Source organism: Saccopteryx leptura, chromosome 3 (genome assembly GCF_036850995.1).
Source record: "Saccopteryx leptura isolate mSacLep1 chromosome 3, mSacLep1_pri_phased_curated, whole genome shotgun sequence".
In the NCBI taxonomy this organism is placed as follows: Eukaryota; Metazoa; Chordata; class Mammalia; order Chiroptera; family Emballonuridae; genus Saccopteryx; species Saccopteryx leptura.
The window spans coordinates 335,260,767-335,278,704 of NC_089505.1; the positions used below are offsets into that span (position 1 = coordinate 335,260,767).

Below are 17,938 nucleotides of genomic sequence, written 5' to 3' on the forward strand. Positions count from 1 at the left end.
TAGTTGCTTTATATATTTTGGTGCTCCCTGATTGGAAGCATATATATTAAGAAGTGCTATGTCTTCAATGTAGTGTCCCCTTTATCATTATATATAAAATGTCCATCTTTGTCTCTTGTTACCTTTGTTATCTTGCAATCTATTTTGTTAAGATATAAGAATGGCTACATGTACATTTCTGTGGCTGCTTTTTGCTTGGAGGACCATTTTCTATACTTAGACTCTTTGTCATTGTAGCTTAGATGTGTCTCCTGAAGGCAGCATATGGTTGGATTTTGATTTATGATCCTATCCTCTACTATGTACCTTTTTATTGGTGAATTCAGCCCATTTACTTTAGGATAATTATTGATGTATGAGGACTTCCTATGGCCATTTTATCTTTTGTTTTCTAGTAGTCCTGTGCCTCCATTGGTTCTTTTCCATTGTATTTCTGTTTGTTGTTTTTATTTGGTGATATCTCATACTTTTTCCCTCTATTTCCTCTTTTTCTTAACTTATGTGTCTCCATTTTGTGTGAGTGTGTGTGTGTGTGTGTGTGTGTGTGTGTGTGTGTGTGGTCACCATTAGGTTTATGGGAAAGTTTCATATATCAGTAGTTCTTTTTCTTTTGAATGTGTCCACTCTCCATCCTCCTTTGCAAAGTCAGACCTTTACCTCCTCCTCTTCTGTTTTTGTTGTGACAAATTATCCGTTTATGCTGTAAGTTTGTTGGTGATCTTACTCATAGTTTGTAACCTTTAGTTCTTTGTTTCAGGTAGAATAATTCCCTTGAATATTACCTGCAATGAAGATCTTCTGGTGATAAATTCCCTCAGCTTCTGTATGTCTAGAGAAGTATTTCTCCTTCATATCTAAGGGATAACTTTGCTGGATGTCATTTTTTAAAATAGATTTCACTTATTTATTTTAGATAGAGGAGAGGGAAAGAGAAAGAAGGAGGAGAGGAGCGGGAAGCATCAACTCAGTAGTTGCTTCTCACATGTGCCTTGACCAGGCAAGTCCAGGATTTTGAAAGCAGCAACCTCAGCATTCCAGATCAATACTTTATACACTGCACCACCACAGGTCAGGTGGATATATTACTCTTGGCTTGCAATTTCTTTGAGTAGTTTGAATATTGGGTTTCACTCTATTCTGACTTGTAGAATTTCTGCTAAGAAGTCTGATGATAACCTAATGGGCTTTCTTTTTCCCTGGCTGCCTTGAGGACTCTTTGTCTTTAACTTTTGACAGTTTTAATACAATATGCCTTGGAGAAGGCCTTTTTTGGTTGAGTAATTAGATGTTCTGTTTGTTTCTTGGATCCAAGGATCTAGATTTTTCCAAAGGTTTGGGAAGTTCTTATCAACTATTTGTGTGAATAAAATGTCCATTCCCTTCTCCTTCTCTTCTTCTTCTGGTAAGCCTATTATTCTTGTATTGCTTTCTAATGGGAGCCAGACATTTCTTATAGAGTTCTTTCATTTTCTTTCTTTCTTTGTTTTTTTTTTTATCTCATCTCTCTTTTTCCCTTTGTCATTTCTAAATTTCTATCTTTGACATCACTAATTCTTTCCTCCATCTAGTCAGCTCTACTTACTGTTCTAATTCAGGGGTCCCCAAACTATGGCCCACGGGCCACATGCGGCCCCCTGAGGCCATTTATCTGGCCCCCACCACACTTCCAGAAGGGGCACCTCTTTCATTGGTGGTCAGTGAGAGGAGCATAGTTCCCATTGAAATACTGGTCAGTTTGTTGATTTAAATTTACTTGTTCTTTATTTTAAATAGTGTATTTGTTCCCGTTTTGTTTTTTGACTTTAAAATAAGATATGTGCAGTGTGCATAGGGATTTGTTCATAGTCTTTTTTATAGTCCGGCCATCCAACGGTCTGAGAGACAATGAACTGGCCCCCTGTGTAAAAAGTTTGGGGACCCCTGCTCTAGTTCTTCATCTCCAGAATTTCCATTTCATTCTTTCTGAAAGTTTCCATTTCTTTGGTAAAATAGTCTTTTGTTGATTTGTTTTCTGTGTTCATTAAACTGCCTATCTGTGTTTTCTTGCATGTCGCTGAGTTTTTTTTTAGAACTGCAATCTTGAATTCTGTGTCATTTAAATCACATATTTCCATGTCTTTAAATTTATTTTCTGGAGATTCTTTGTTTTCTTTCTAAGCTGCCTCATTACCTGGTTATTCATGGTATTTGATGAATTTATTCTCTGTCTAGGCCTCTATGCACAAATGACACTTGTCTAGTAGATTAAAAAGAGATCTTTTTTATTGTTTTCCAGTAGGTGACATTGAAGCAAAAAAAACCCTTTTTTTAAGCTCTTTTGCACTTCTCTGGCTTTTCAGATCTCTGCAGGGTGGTAAAAAGTGGCTTATGTTCTCTGCGAACCTACCTTGAGATCAGGTTGTTCAGATCCCAGGGGATCAACCCGTCAGGAGAATGCAGTGGGCAATTGGGCTCTAAATCTGTGAAAACCCAGTGCTGTCTTCACAGCCAGACACCACTGACAGTGCAGCCTCAGTGTGTGGAGGTGGGGTGAGCTGGGAGAACCCAGCCACTTCCTTTGCACCTTTGCCCTCCCAGCAATGGCGACCAGTGTACCTCCATGGAGTTGCCTTGAACCTCCACCCAACCAGGAATTAGTTGCGGAGAAAGCCCTTCATTCAAGGAAAGTGTTTCTGTAGTACCAGTTCTTGAGTTTGTAGATAATATGCTTTGCAACCTGATCTAAAGAGTGAGGGGAGGGGACCTCTGGGAGGTTAAGGGAAGGTGCTCAGGATATGTAGCTTTCTCTTTTTGGAATGCTAAATGCCAGACAACCATGGCTACACCTCTGTGCTTTGTCTAGGTCACTAGGCTCACCTGTAGCTTGTACTGCCTACTCTGGCAAGAATGCTCACTAAATCTCTTTGCTCCTCCCAGCTGAAGGGAGTGCCAGCCCCACCCAGCTCTTCCCCTCTCTGGACTGCTGAGCTGCTAGGTTGCATCCATGGCTCCTTTGAGTTCTCCTTTCTCAAAGAGGCTTCTTCTTAAACTCATTAAAATAACATGAAAACCCTCTTTCCTAAGCATCATGATTAATCCAGGCTTACCTAGACTTGAAAGTTTCTTTCATGGCTTTTGGTTCTTCATATTGTTAAGTTCCTTTTATCTGATTGGTGGTGGTGGGTACATAGTGAGAATATAAGGAAAAATTAAAAACATTATCCTAAAACGTTCTGCTGCTGTTTCCTATGGCTCTAAAATTAATGCCCATTGTTCTTAATTCTCATTTGTGTGTATTTAAAAAAATACTTATAATAGGGCATAATGTCTATTTAAATAAAAATCACAATATAATTGGAACATTTGATATTTACTGTTAAAAAGAAGATACTTACTAAGGTTGAATTAGTAAGAATAGTTAACAGGCCTCATTGAGTTAATTTGCATAACTATACTTTTCTATTGGGGTGACACTGGTTAACACAATTATACAGTTTAGGTGCACAATTCCACAACACATCATTTGTACACTCTATTGTGTGTTCACCACCCCAAGTCAAGTCTCTGTGCATACATATTCCAATTTAGCAAACTGGAGAGAAATCACCTTTATAAGTTTCTTGTTACTTCATATAGGTAGTTTTACTCAGATGCTAGCAAATCAGTCATTTGATTTCATCAAATTAGGCAAGGTATTAGACAGATTACTGAAAAAAAAAAAAAAACAATTAAGAAAAGGACAAAAAGGTAGGGTGTTGTTGAATTGACCCATGTGACTGTCCCAGATAGGTTCCTGTACAGATGTAGCTGAAGCCTGTGCAAATTCAGTCTTCATTCTTAAAAACTTTCATAAAATTTTTAATACTTACCATTATTTAAAAAATTTTTGTAATTTATAGCCTATTAAACATACAATTTACTATTTGTAAGGACTCAACAGAGCGAGAGAAGTGTTACTCCAAGGCATTAAGTGGGGGCACAAAAGCCATTTTAAAAGAGTAGATGCTTTCCAGAGGTGAAATACTCGTTGTGGCTGTCATTAGTGAACTCACCAGCATTTCCTTTCCCTCCTCACCAAGCACATGGCAAGGATGCATTTCCTTGCTCCCTGGAAATTATGAGTAGCCATGTGCTAGTTCTGAACACTGATTGTAGATGACCTGACATGTGTCATGCTGGCTGGAGACAGTATGAGACTTGTCACCTTGCTGTGGTGACCACCAATGTTGTAGGTGGTGGAGGCTCCATCAGCAGTGTCCCTGGTGTAACAGGAGCAGGGTGCCTTGCCAACCTGGGATGGACATGGAATACAAGGGACAAATAACCTGTGTTATGTTAAATGCCTGAAGTTTCAGGGTTGTTACCGCTGCATTATCTTGCCTGTCCTGACTAATAAGATACCTTCCTTCTTTGGGAAAGAGAGGCCAGGTGATGAATTAAAAACAAATAAACATATAGAGATGCAATGTGCTGGTGTCACAGTAAAATTTATTTGTCATTATGATTTACACATAGTAATTAAACACACAAAAGAACAAACACTGTCAAGATGGACAGATGTAGCTTTGGAAATGACTGGTCCCAGTTTAATCAGGCAAATGTTCATTCAGCTTAGAAATGAGTTTCTTTTTAATGGTTTTAATCTTTTTTTTCAGTCCCTAAGGCTTGCACAGTTCAGTACAAATGCTTTTTCTATTTTCTCATTGTCAGGCACATGATGTTTACCAATTCCCAAGAAATAAATGAAATCAACAAAAAAGTCCTGTGATAATTGAACACATTTTCACAGAAATGCATTTGATGAGCTTATTACAGTTTGACATGTTTAGCTATAATAACTACATATGAAACATAAACAATATTAAGAAATTACATCTGTATTAAGGATTTCTTTTAAAATATCTACCACACTTTTTTTTGTGTGTGTGCAAGGATTCCATTGATGTCTTTGGTTTTAACATTATAGCTCTGTCTTACCTAAATATATATAGTTCTATTTGTACCAAACATCAATAATTAAAAAGTTAAAATTTCAGGAGGTAAAAATGGAATTATTGCTTCTGTATAAAAATGGCCCATTTAGGTATTATTGTTATTCTTGCTTTGCTCCTGTTGGAAAACTATCCTGGAAATCAAGGAATGTACCCCATAGCTCCCTGCTGAAAATAAAATTTGGTTGAACATTATTATTTATTAAGTACATCCCTACCTTCATCAAAGCTGACCTGGCCTTGTCCTTAAAAAAATAAAGTGAAATGGCATAAATAAATAAGTTTATCTAAGGGGATATAATAAATAAGCTACTAGATAAGAATAAAGAATATTGTAACATAAAGCCCTTCAGTGCTGTACAATTAAACAATAGCTTTGGATTTTCAAGGTCTCTAGACACAGCCTTCATTGTATAACACAGTTTTAGTGCTGATACACAGCTAACAGATAAGAGAAGAAAACATGTCTGTTGTTTTCATATTTAAAAATGAAATCATAATGGATACAGCTGTAAATTGTGCTGTTTGAGAATTTACCTGGGTATGTACTAATCAGTTTTTGACCATTGCCTAGTTGTAGAGCACAAATCTCAGGGTTAATTTAAAAAGAAATCAATTCTTAGTGGTTTTTGGTCTCCAGAATAGTTATAGAAAAAAAGAGAGAAGAAATTAGACTCAAAAGTTTTGCTGCCTTCTTTTCTTCGCATCCATTGCATCCAGAATGGGTTGCCTTTTCGCAGTGTATCTTTGACGAAGCTCTTCTATTTCTCGTTCCATCATGGGGTCCAGTGCTTTTAACCGCATCTGGAGTTCTTCTAAACTTAGATTTTTTAACTGGATATAGGAAAAAAATGAAGATATTAATATAGTAAAATTATCTACAATATGTTAAAATCTTAAGAGTTTTAGCATAACTATTTCAGCACACTCTTCAAAGTATATTTGAAATATGATTCAACAATTAAAACAGGAATTCCTTCCATTAAGAACCAAGAAGCCACATCTTTGCAGGAACCTCAAGTAATTTGCAACAGAATAAACAAACAAACTGCTTATAGAAAAGAGCAAATGAGAAAAATAAGCTAGTAAAAATATATCTGTTTTTGTAAAAGGCAGAAAGACAAATCCACCATCGCCAATGAACAGACTTTTTGGTTATGCTCTGTGCATACGCACGAGTGCTAAGATCATCGTGAACACCTGCAGAGATCACCCAAGAGTGTGACGAGATTGAATACAGGTTAAATTAAGTTTTCTATCCTCCATTTTACCAAATGCAAACTTTAAGTGTTCTGAAACTCAACAAGAAAATTAAATTATCTAGAATAATTTTATCCCAAGCCGTTTGGCAAAACAGTTTTTAAATTTGGATCCCAAACTTGACAAGTGTCATATTCTAACATGAGTGTGGCCAGTTTGAAAATGAAATGCCTATCAGACTTTCACTATATACGTTATCATTTAACAATAATAATATTATTTCTCTAAAGCAGTGATTTTCAACCGTTTTCGTCTCATGGCACACATAAACTAATTACTAAAATTCTGCAGCATACTAAAACATGTATTTTTTGCAGATCTGATAAAATAAATAGGTACAGTTTTGATTCGTTCACAGTGGGCAGCTACTGTTGTGTTGGCTGTTTTCTATTTTTTATTTTGACAGTCTAAGGGGAAAGAGGTCAGTGCCCTTGACTAAATAGTCAGGTATTGCATGTTTTAAAATTTTCTGTGGCACACAGGTTAAAAATCGCTGGTCTAAATGATATAACTTGACTATGGTGATTTAGTTTGCTATGAAGGCTTCTGGGGACAACACTAGCACCTGCTTTACTGGCTGTCTGCGTAACAGTGGGAGAGAGGGCTCGTGTCACATGTGTAGAGTGGGTAAAATCTGTTCTGAATCAGAATATGGCATTCTGAACTTTATAAGTCAAAACAGTAAGATAGGAGGTTTATCTCCTGAGAAACATGTTTTAGGGATGCTGTCTGAGGGCTTATGGGAAGCCCTGATATATATAAATGAACACTGTGCTTCTATCTTATTAACATTAAAAAAATCTAAAACTCTGTTTCTTTCAGAAACTGACTCTTAAGCAATGGTAGCAGGTGGTTTACAAAAACCTAAGACTATACTTACAGGGATCATTTCTATAGTTTTTTTTTTAAATACAAAAACCTGTTAAACTGTAATGATTTACAGAATGCTGTTACATACTCAGCATCTTGGTAGGCACTTTAAGGAAAGCAAACAAGCAAACTATTTCCTTGCCTTAGGAAACTTACAAATTAGTTGGAAGGGAAGGGAAGATTAGCTACTATAAACATTTAGGAATTGATGCAAGAGCCTATAAAATTAAACCCTATTGTGTGTGGTACAAATTATAGCAAAAGGTTCTTAACTCAAGTCCGGGAGTAAACGTCTCATGTGCAAAATTCTGCATGTTCATGTGAACATTCTCCTGGAGGAGCAAGCATTTTTATTTTTTAGGCAGATTCCCAACAAAGAGAAAAGAGCCTTGTAATAAATTCAATGGAGACTAGGATTCTCTTCAGGGAGCAGGGACTGTGCTGGTCCTTGGACAAGCCAGGTGAGCAGGGTGCTGAGGAGGCCCTGCTGTGTGGAGGAGCAAGGACTAAGGACAGCAGAGAGCTGGCGGCTGGGGCCCCAGAGCCAGCAGAGCAGGGCCTGCCCTTCTGGGAGCCACGGTCAGCCCAGCTGCGTGGAGGAGCTAGGACATCAGAGAGCGGACGGCTGGGGCCCCAGAGCCAGCAGAGCGGGGCCTGCCCTTCTGGGAGCCACGGTCAACCCTGCTGTGTGGAGGAGCAAGGACTAGGACATCAGAGAGCGGGCGGCTGGGGCCCCAGAGCCAGCAGAGCAGGGCCTGCACTTCTGGGAGCCACAGTCAACCCTGCTGTGTGGAGGAGCAAGGACTAAGGACACCAGAGAAGCCGGCGGCTGGGGCCCCAGAGCCAGCAGAGCAGGGCCTGCCCTTCTGGGAGCCACGGTCAACCCTGGCGCAGGGAGAGTCTGTGAAGGCAATCCAGGCTTGGTTTTGGTTTTTAAATGATAAAATCTGCAGCTTATTTTTTATTTTAAGAAGATTATCTTTGGGTATTTTATGAGACAAGTCAGAAAACACTTCATTACTTTACAGTCATACGTCAATTTAACCAAAAATAGCACTTTTCAGCTTGATCTTCCCACCTTACTCACTATACCTGGCCCTAAGTGACTCTTGGTTCCAAAAATAGAATCTATTCCTTACTGGAAACATTTGTTACCACTGGAGACACCGAAAAGAATGAGTGACACACTCTGCAGGAAGTTCAACAGAGAAGTTTCAAAAATACAGGAAGGCAGTGTTGCAGGGAAGAAGCGCCCAGGACAATGGCCCTGAAGATAAAGATAAGCCAACAGGGCCCCCTGAAACTTGCTGAATTGCATAAGCAGGTGACGGCGAGATGGTGAGACGGGGACCACCAGAGACCACACAGAGCCACACTTCCCTGGGAAAGATATGCCTAGGTCTGTCTACAAATATCCTAAGGCCATTTTGTCTCTATTTCAGCCCATCTTTGAATTTCTATATAACACTCATATTTTATACAACACAAATACATTATACAACAATTCAGTATTTAATTTTAGAGTCATGTATTATTTTATTATTGGTTTTTATGCACGAGTTTCAACCTCTATTCCAAAAAATATTTAAACTTTAGAGATTGTACCCACATCACTATACTGCTAAATATCATGACACGAAGGTGGGTAGATAAATAGAAATATAGAATAAATGCCTCAAAGGAATGGGTTAATCCAAGACTAGGAGAAATAACATCATACAAAGCAAACAATTATCATTACTTAAATTGTTTTGGCATTAAGATACTGTAAATACCTTATACCACTTTTACTGGGGCAAACTGCCAACAGTTTATAAATATATTACAGTAGCAAAATGAATTTAAAGAAAGAAGCTACTTAGAAGAATACTTTTTGTTCTCTAACAGACATATTGTCAATATATAAAATTTGCAAAAACCAGGTCTGTGATGTTGGAGAACCATTAATTGGTATCATTAGGGAATTAGGTGTTTCACATAAATTCACGAAGTATCTAAATCTTCATTCTTTAAGTGATAAACTTTTTTTCAACCATTTTGAACAGACAATCTTTATAAGTATTTATATAGAATATGCTCCCTTCTAAAGCAGAGGACAGAGGACGAGCACCGTTAATGTCTATTACTAATCTGTGCCAAGTAATAATTTCTTTTTCATTTCTGGTTTTTTATCTTCATTTTGGGGAAATCTACCAGCTCCTTTTTATGGCCATCATTGGGCATGTGTTCTTTCTCCACTTCAAATTTGTTCATCTAATTTGAAAAACTATTAGTCTTATAAGGCATCACACTAAATAAGAACAAATAAATCTGAATGAAAGCCTGAGGCTGTTAAGGAAAGGTAGAACGTGGCTTTAGTGCTAAAGTGAGTGTTTCTGTTGTTGTTTTTATAACCGAATTTCAGGTTTATGGCTGTGTAAGGCTGAGGTTACAGAAAATCTGACTTCCACACAAGTTACATTTATAGCTGTTTCCCACTGGGATGTCAGAGAATTTCAGATGACTCATTCACTCAAGTATTTATTGATATTCTCTATGGACCAAGCACTTTAGATACAGATATGAATAAAACATTCTACCTCCCACAGAGAGCTTGCAATCTAGCTGGCAAGACAGGTCCATGGACAGACAGTTAATACACTGAAGGATGAGTAAGCTGAGAAGCTGAGAAATAGGACAGGGAGAAGGGAAACAGCATATGCAAAAAAAGTATAAGACACAAAAACGCTTGGCATCTTTGTGTCGCTGACTGTGATGTGTGAAGGATCCGTGGGGGGGAGAGCGGGGCGGGGCAGAGGATGAGGGAGGAAAAGAGGGGGCAGATAGCTTAGGGCCTTAGGCATGTTGCTGCAAACTTCCTGTTGGCAAAAAAGAAATGCTAGATAATTCTGGGCACAAATGGTGATATGATCATATATAAATGAGCTTTAGAAAAATATCTCCAATAGGTGTAGAAAATAGATCAACCTAGGGAAAATGGAGGAAGGGAAATCTGTCAGCAGGTTTCTTCAATAGTTTAGTGAAAAGATAAGACTTGAAAGTAGAATGGATAAGGCTTTTGTTGACTGATTATGAGGTTCAGGAAGAAGGAAGGGTTAAAAATGATTCCTGCTTCAAGCTTGGATGATGGGGTAGAGATTGATACCACTAATTGGGTTGAGTAGTTCATGAAGTGATTTTAGTCCTGGTGAGTTTGAGATAGAAGCAACGCTTCAAGGTGGAGATGTTAGCTATGGATTGTAATGTGGGGATTTGGAGTTCAGGGGAGAGTCAAGCTAATGACACTGACTAAGGGAGTGAATCGTCAGCATTCACGATGAAACTGTAGCCCTGGATGAGGGCAAAGTTATCCAGGAAAAGGTATTCTCCCTGATTTTGTGATCTGCCTGGTATTCAACAGAAAACAATCCCCAAATGTTTGCATCTGTAGTCAGAGGCTCTTCTCGTTTTAATGAAACAGAAATAATAGTATTTTTATAAGTAACTCTAGATTGTGGTGTTATCTAGACAAAACAAAAGTGATGTTTACTGGCAGAATTTCTCCCTTTTTATACAGTGGGTATGATTTATGCATGAACTTCTGGTTGGTTTTCACTTCTGATTAATCCTAATAACATATATTTAGCACTGTGTTTCTATAGCTATCAAGCCTCCCACAGGCAAGAAAATGGTTTGGGGAGGGAAATGTGGCAGAAACAGTTCTTCCTCCCATTGATTTGAGAGAAAGAGAGAGAGAGAGGCAGCAACTTGTTGTTCCACTTGTTTCATTTAGTTATGCACTTACTAGTTGCTTATCATATGTGCCCTGACTAGGAATCAAACCCATGACCTCAGAGTACCAGGACAATGCTCTATCCACTGAGCCACCCAGCCAGGGCCGAGAAGCAGCTTTTTAGATCTCTTAGAAAACAGTACTGCTCAACTGCCTTAGTAGTTAAAAAACTGACAGACCAGATAAAATTTTATGGAGACTCATCATGATAAACTGGCCCTATAATATCATGCAATCCACTATCACCCTTTTAAAATGCTAATTTTGAGGGCTAATAAGGATAATATTAGAAGAAAAGTTGAACATCCTGAATAAATATCAGTATTATTGTGAGAAAAGTTTCCTTCACTAATCAGGTTTTCTGAACGCCTTTATAAAGGGAAAGAAGATTACTTCGGAGTTGCTATGTACATGGATCAACAGAGTGTGTGGTTAATTAAATTGAATTTACATTTTAAAAAATATAGAAATGCTATTTATGAGCCATCATTCTATAATACATGGAACACAACATAGCTATATTACCACAGCTTTATGCCAGTTGACTAATTCCAAAATACATGCATAGTAGACCAGAGCTGAAGTATCAAGTCTTGGATCTACATTGGTCAGAGTTTAGAATTTGGTAAGTCAAGTCAGTGAAGAGGAAATTTTAGACTATGAATACCATATGGTTTTTACTGTAAATGAACAAATGCACAAAAATGAATAACTTATTTGGGAAAGGATTTTATTTATATTTTAGGCTAATTTTACTTAATACAATTTAGTATTGAATTTAATGATAAAACTAACAGTAGTTCTCAAATCTTCAGGCCTTATCATTGAAAAATGCTGTAGTTTGACGATCTTTACAAATACCAAGGCCACGTAACTTAAGTGAACAAATGCGCCGACGTACAGTAAGAGGAAGAGCTTGAATGTACAGACAGAAGCAGGACCCACAACCTCTTCAAAAACAGAGTCAGAGAAAACAAATGAGTTTCAGAACAATCTTGTTTTATTATCTGAGGCATTTTTTTTATTTATAAGAATTTTTGCCTTTCTTAGATATTTGAAATGACAAATATTGGGGGCAATACATGTTAATAAAGGTAGAGAATTAAACTAACTCCGTAAAAGAATGTAAACTGACATCAGGCAAACTGAATCATATGGATGTGAAAGAAATACATTCTGAAATCTTGGATTATTAAAATTATCTGGGATTACCAAATCATTTGTTTAACAGAAGCATCAACTAAAGTTTTGAGTTAACCCTTAAAGAATCTCATTATAAAAGAGAACCTTCTGGCAGAGGGGATAGGGGTCCGGGGGGCAGTGTGGGGACTGCAGGAGGGAGAGGGGATGAAGGGGGTGGAGGAGGGTAAAGGGGGTAAATGGAGATGGAAGGAGACTTGACTTGGGGCGAACACACAGTACACTGTACAGATGAAGTGTTAGAGAATGTACACCTGAAATTTGTATAATTTTATTAAACATCACCCCAATAAATTCTATTAAAAATTTTTAAAAGAATAAATGATTTTTATTAAAAAGAGAGAATCTCAAGATGATCTATTCTTTCTTATTTTAGGTGAGAAAATGAGAGCTAGTTTGCTCAAAGTTACACTCTTGGGTAATGGCAGAGACATGACCTGTCCTTGAGGTCAACACTGTTTTTCATTATATCAAGTCTGATATTCTTAACCTAGCACTGTCCGAGTTCAAAGTGTTAGTCACCACAGATGGCAGGGTGCTGCTGAGACACTCCCAGGGCCTTCAACCTGAGGTGAAAGGTTTTTAAGTATTCAGCTACAAAGGCCATAGTGAATGAAAACCCCACACATCAAATCTTTATAGGCCAGTCTTATAAAAAGGAATACACTTCAGAAGCTCGGCAAAAGGTCAAACTGCCATCTTCTTTGAGCTTCGGGCCAGCTCATAGACTAGGATCTCCCAGCGCTCAAAAAGTTTGTTTACAACAAGTGAAAGACTTTAAATAAAACCCCTAAACTTCTTAATAATAATTAGATAGCATAATAGTTAGATGTTCATAAGTTTAATGAAAGAGTTAGAACTACTTTAAGTAGGAGTCAACATTTTGTTTGAAAATTGGTATAGTTTGGATCATGACTGACAGCTTGAATAAACAGCTCATTTTGTTAATGGTAGTCCTGGATTATCGTATTTCTTCCAGGAAGTAAGATTGCAAATCAATACCTAAAAGTATATTTCACAATATCCCTTAAAAGTACAAGTAAAATATTTGCAAATTAGTAACTTACTGGTTCTTGCATTAAAAAAGCACAATTAATTCAATAACATAAGATGAAAAATAAGATTAAATCAACCTACTGATAATTTTGACAGTATAAACTTTAAATTTTTATTTAGTGAGAGGAGGAGAGTCAGAGAGACAGACTCCCGCATGTGGCCTGACGGGGATCCACCTGGCAAACCCATGAGGGGGCAATGCTCTGCTGATCTGGGGCTTTACTCCATTGCTCAGCAACCAAGCTCTTCTTAGCACCTGAGGCAGAGGCCATGCAGCCATACTCAGCACCCTGGGCCAATTCACTTCAATCAAGCCATGACTGCAGGAGGAGAAGAGAGAGAGAGAGAGAGAAAGAGAGAGAGAAAGAGAAGTGGGAGGGGTGGAGAAGCAGATGGGTGCTTCTCCTGTGTGCCCTGACTGGGAGTCAAACCCAGGAAATCCATATGCCAGGCCAGTGCTCTAACACTGAGCCAAACAGCCAGGGTGACAGTTTGAACTTTTAATAATTAAAATTATTTCTGAAGTTTATGAGGGTTGAAAGGCTGCTTGTTACTGATCAGGAAGAACTGTCAGTAAAATTAGAACTTTAAGTTTACAAATCCTGTCTACGATAAAAACCTAAAAATATCACATTCAAGTGACAAGAAGAAATCACTTTCTTTCCTTCTTCCTTTTCTCCTCCTTCCTTCCTGCTTCCTTCCTTCCTTTGACAGAAAGAGACAGAGAAGCATCAACTCGTAGTTGTATCACTGTAGTTGTTCACTGATTGCTTCTCATACGTGCCTTGACCAGGGGGCTAAAGCCAAGCCAGTGACCCCTTGCTCAAGCCCACAACCTTTGGGCTCAAGCCAACGACCTTGGCATCACGTTGATCATCCTGTGCTCAAGCCAGTGACCTTAGGGTTTTGAACCTAGTACCTCAGCATCCCAGGTCGAAGCTCTATCCACTGCGCCACCACTAGTCAGGCAAGACAGAATCATTTTCTAAAATAATTTCATCTTAAGAGTTCTAGAGGAAAACACTTGGCTTTTTATACTATTTTGTCAAAAATAGTCCCAATTACAGGAGATTTTTTAAAAGTCTTATTCTCAAAAAAGCAGAACAGTTTTTAAGTGTGTAAATATAACATTTCAAGACTTAATGGGCCCACAGGTTGCTAGTATAATCAGTCTGTCAAAATAAATGAGACACCACCACAATGAAGCAATGGTCTTACATGCTAATGTTAACACAGTTAGTAAAATAGTCAATCAAGAAAATCCTGTACAAGGTTTGCTATGTTTACTGGGAAAACAAACTCTTCTTAGCAACTGTTTAAATAAATCTCATGATGCTATAGACCTTATTAGTGGCCTATGATTTAAAAAATGTGGATTGCTAATACAGTACCCTGACTCATCTATTTTCCCATCTGCTAGCAATTCTAACAATATGAAATATCAACAGAATGGCTAACAACAATAATTTTCTATGGCAATTTTGATGCTGAATTGCCTATAGCATTTTGTAAGACTTATCAGTGCATAACTCAGACTGTTTTGAGTTGTATCTGGCCTGGGGCAACATACTCTTTTTCCCCTAATATTCCATTTTAACTTGTATCTTTCCTCTGCTGAACAGAATCTGGTTTAGCTTTACAAAACATTGTTCATAGAAGCTGTCACACTCATTTTACTAATGATGAGAGTGGGAAAAGCAACAAAGTTCTAGCAAAACTCCAGTCAGGTCCACTGATACATTTAGATGTATATAAACAGGTAAGGGGCTTTCTGCCAAAGACTGAGCTACAGCAATAATAGGTAGTAAAGCAAAAAAATAAAATATAAAAAATAAATAAATAAATAAAACATCGATATATTAAGGCATTTCCTGATTTAATATCTGGCATTGAGAATGATACAAAAAAAACCTCCCAAATCAGCTGAAACTACTATGAAGCCTGTTTACAGAAAACCTTACATATACATTTACAAGATGTATTTACAAAATAATGATAAATCCTGACACATTATATAATTAAAGCTGAATTCTTCCCTGTGCATTCCTTATGAAATATGCTCTTAAAAGTGGCATTAACATGAAATCTACTGGTGCAGCCTTCTTCCCCAAACAGACACTCTTCATCCAGCTGGATGGAGGCTCACAGGTGAATCTGCTTTGAGCTAAGTGGCCCCTGCCTGTCTTCTGACTGAATTCCTGTAACTGTTCTGGGATTGTAACTAGGAATTGCCACGAAGTATCTGTTTTGGTTGTTCACCTCAGAACATCTACAGTAAATTTAAGACATTTAGAGTCTACTCTCATTCCCAAAGAAGAGAGAGAAAATAGTTTCTTATACATATCAATGGGAGAGAAGTGGAAAGTGTCCATTGCTGATCACACACAATGTGTTAGTATCCTAGATCTGGCGTACTGTCACTGAATCCTAGCAGTCACTGAACTTCATGGGGCAGACAGTATCAACCCTATTTTAGAGGCGAGGACCTTTCGGGGGACCCAGTGACCTACTGCAGGCCACACTGCTGGAGGTGCTCATGCAGGCACTCAAAGACAACATCAAACCCACTGGCATAAGTTGGACAGGAGGCCACCGAGAGCGGTTTCTTTGGTCTCCCAAGAACTACAAAAGCACTTCCAAATCCAATTACCACATAAAAGTTTTTTAACAGATTCTCTTTTTAATAGATTAAAAACAGGGAAATCCTGCTTTAAAAAATCCCAACTTTCCTCTCAGGTTGAACCTAGTAAAATATTTTACTTATATTAACATTTTAGCTATAATTGGTCTTATGAAATAATTACATGTTAATTAAGTATTTTCCTATTTAATCAGCTCTCTAGCAAAATTAAACACATTTCTACACAAGGCTTTGAAACAGATGCCACAATTTTATCCATGGAAAGACATGTTCCCTGACCTGTGCCCATGCAGACTGTCCCACGGGTGATCTGCTCTCGTGCTTAGATCTAGCAGATGGGCTGTAAACTGATAAGTATTCCCACAATTATCTTATCCTGAAGAAATCTGAGCCACCCACATAAAAAAATGGTGACATTTTAGTTGTGTTCCTCAATGGCAGTTGAATACCCATTCCTTTTATGCCTTTCAGTTCCCAGTAAGCAGTTCTGCCTGCTAAAAATATCAGAAAAAAGTTAATTCATGCGTAGCTCTGTTACACTGTAAACAGCTCTAAAATTCTAGGCCCAGAAAAACAAAATCTGAGTAACTTGAAACAAACTAGTAATTAAATCTTTCCAGATCTATTAAGGGGCAGATGAAGTCCTATTAGTTTTGACTGATGTCTTACCTCTGTGATTCTGATGAACACTGAATAATTTAAAACATTGATAAGGCCAAAAATGAAGGATTAACAAATTCAGTAATTAACTTCACATACTTTATTTTTTAAAAAATGAACTTTAGTAGGTCCTTGAATAACATTTTATCCAACGTCATTTCATTATAACATTGATGAGGAAAAACAATTCGACTCCTGGCCAGAGCCAATGTCCATGTGAAGTGTGCACGTTCTCCCATGTCTGTGGGTTTTCTTTGGAGGCTCCAGTTTCCCCCCAACATCCCCAGAATGTGGCCATATTGTTGCAGTGGGAGTGGGAGTGGGTGTGTGGGTATTTGTGAGTGGCCATTGGATGAAAGGGCGCCCTGTCCCAGGTTGGTTCCCCTTGGCATCCTGAGCTGCAGGGACAGACTCCGGCCAACCATGACCCTGAACTGGAATAAGCGGGTTGGGAAAGATTTCTCTCACTTGTTTTTATTCATCTTTCTCAAATATAGTTCACATGTATTTCAATGTTCGATATTAGAAGCATTTTGGGTCTTTAGAAGTTTGGTGATGTTTTTGTGACCAAAAATATGCTGTAGGAACTTAACTCTTGTTTTGTTACATGTAGCTTCGCTATTGACAAAGTTAAGTGAGGACTTACTGAATATAATTAGTTATAGAAGATCATAAATATTTTTTAAAAAGTCCTCCAAATATATCTGTAACTAGCTTACTGGGCAGTTAAATTGCTATATAACTATCATACAAACTTAAAATAGTTTCATTTTTCTCCACTCACACTTTTTCAGCTGTGCTATACCAAATTTCCCTGACATATTCCTTAAGGAATCTTGGGCTGATCTCACTGATTCCTTGACACTTTTAGTTATTAAAAGTCCAGACCAATTATAAACTTCATTCTCATATTAAATACAGATCTCATCCTGCACAGAGAGACCTAGAGATTTGCAGTGGGAAGAGATGATGTCTGTATCTAGAGTCTTTCTCCATCTCTCTTCAAGGTCTAGCTCCTCTGGTTCTGGGAGCTAGGAAGGAGACATCTTTTGATGTCAACAGTTACTTGTCAGTGGGAGGATGTTTCCTTGGTGTTGCTCTAGTTTGGTTGATTACTGGTGATTTGTGCACAGAAGGTTGTATGTGTGTACATGTGTGTATTTCCTGGGAGAAGTGGTGGTTGGTATCATCCTGGTGCTCACCCTTCTTGGAGAGGGGCAGCTGTCAGGGGTATTGTCTCCTCTGGCCAAGAAGCCCTGTAGGCAGCCTTAGCACTTCTGACCTCCATTGTTAGAGCCACAGAGGTTTTTCCACACTGTCCAGGGACCACGAGGACCCAAGGAACAGGAGAAGTCCCCTAGTTCTCTCCTAGCACACTGGTCCTATGCCATGGTGCTTAGTTATCCTTCAGGCCTTGGCTCTATCAACAGAGGTCTCCTACCTACAGAGTTCTTTAGAAGAGAAGCAGAAATCTTCTATGTGTATGTTAATATATCCTCTGGACTTCCA

At 38.1% G+C, this 17,938-nt stretch overlaps 1 protein-coding gene and 1 pseudogene across 1 annotated transcript in view; one reads left to right on the top strand and one right to left on the bottom strand.

The window, feature by feature from the left end:
• Positions 1-4,453: 4,453 nt before the first annotated feature.
• The window catches only part of STK3 (serine/threonine kinase 3), a 374,136-nt gene continuing 360,651 nt past the window's right edge, over positions 4,454-17,938 (bottom strand). The window contains exon 11 of the mRNA XM_066379205.1: positions 4,454-5,804. Coding sequence (XP_066235302.1) covers positions 5,646-5,804 — 159 coding nt within the window. The 3' untranslated portion in view covers positions 4,454-5,645. The remainder of the gene's footprint in view (positions 5,805-17,938) is intronic.
• On the top strand, positions 7,097-7,174 carry LOC136401812 (small nucleolar RNA U3; annotated as a pseudogene).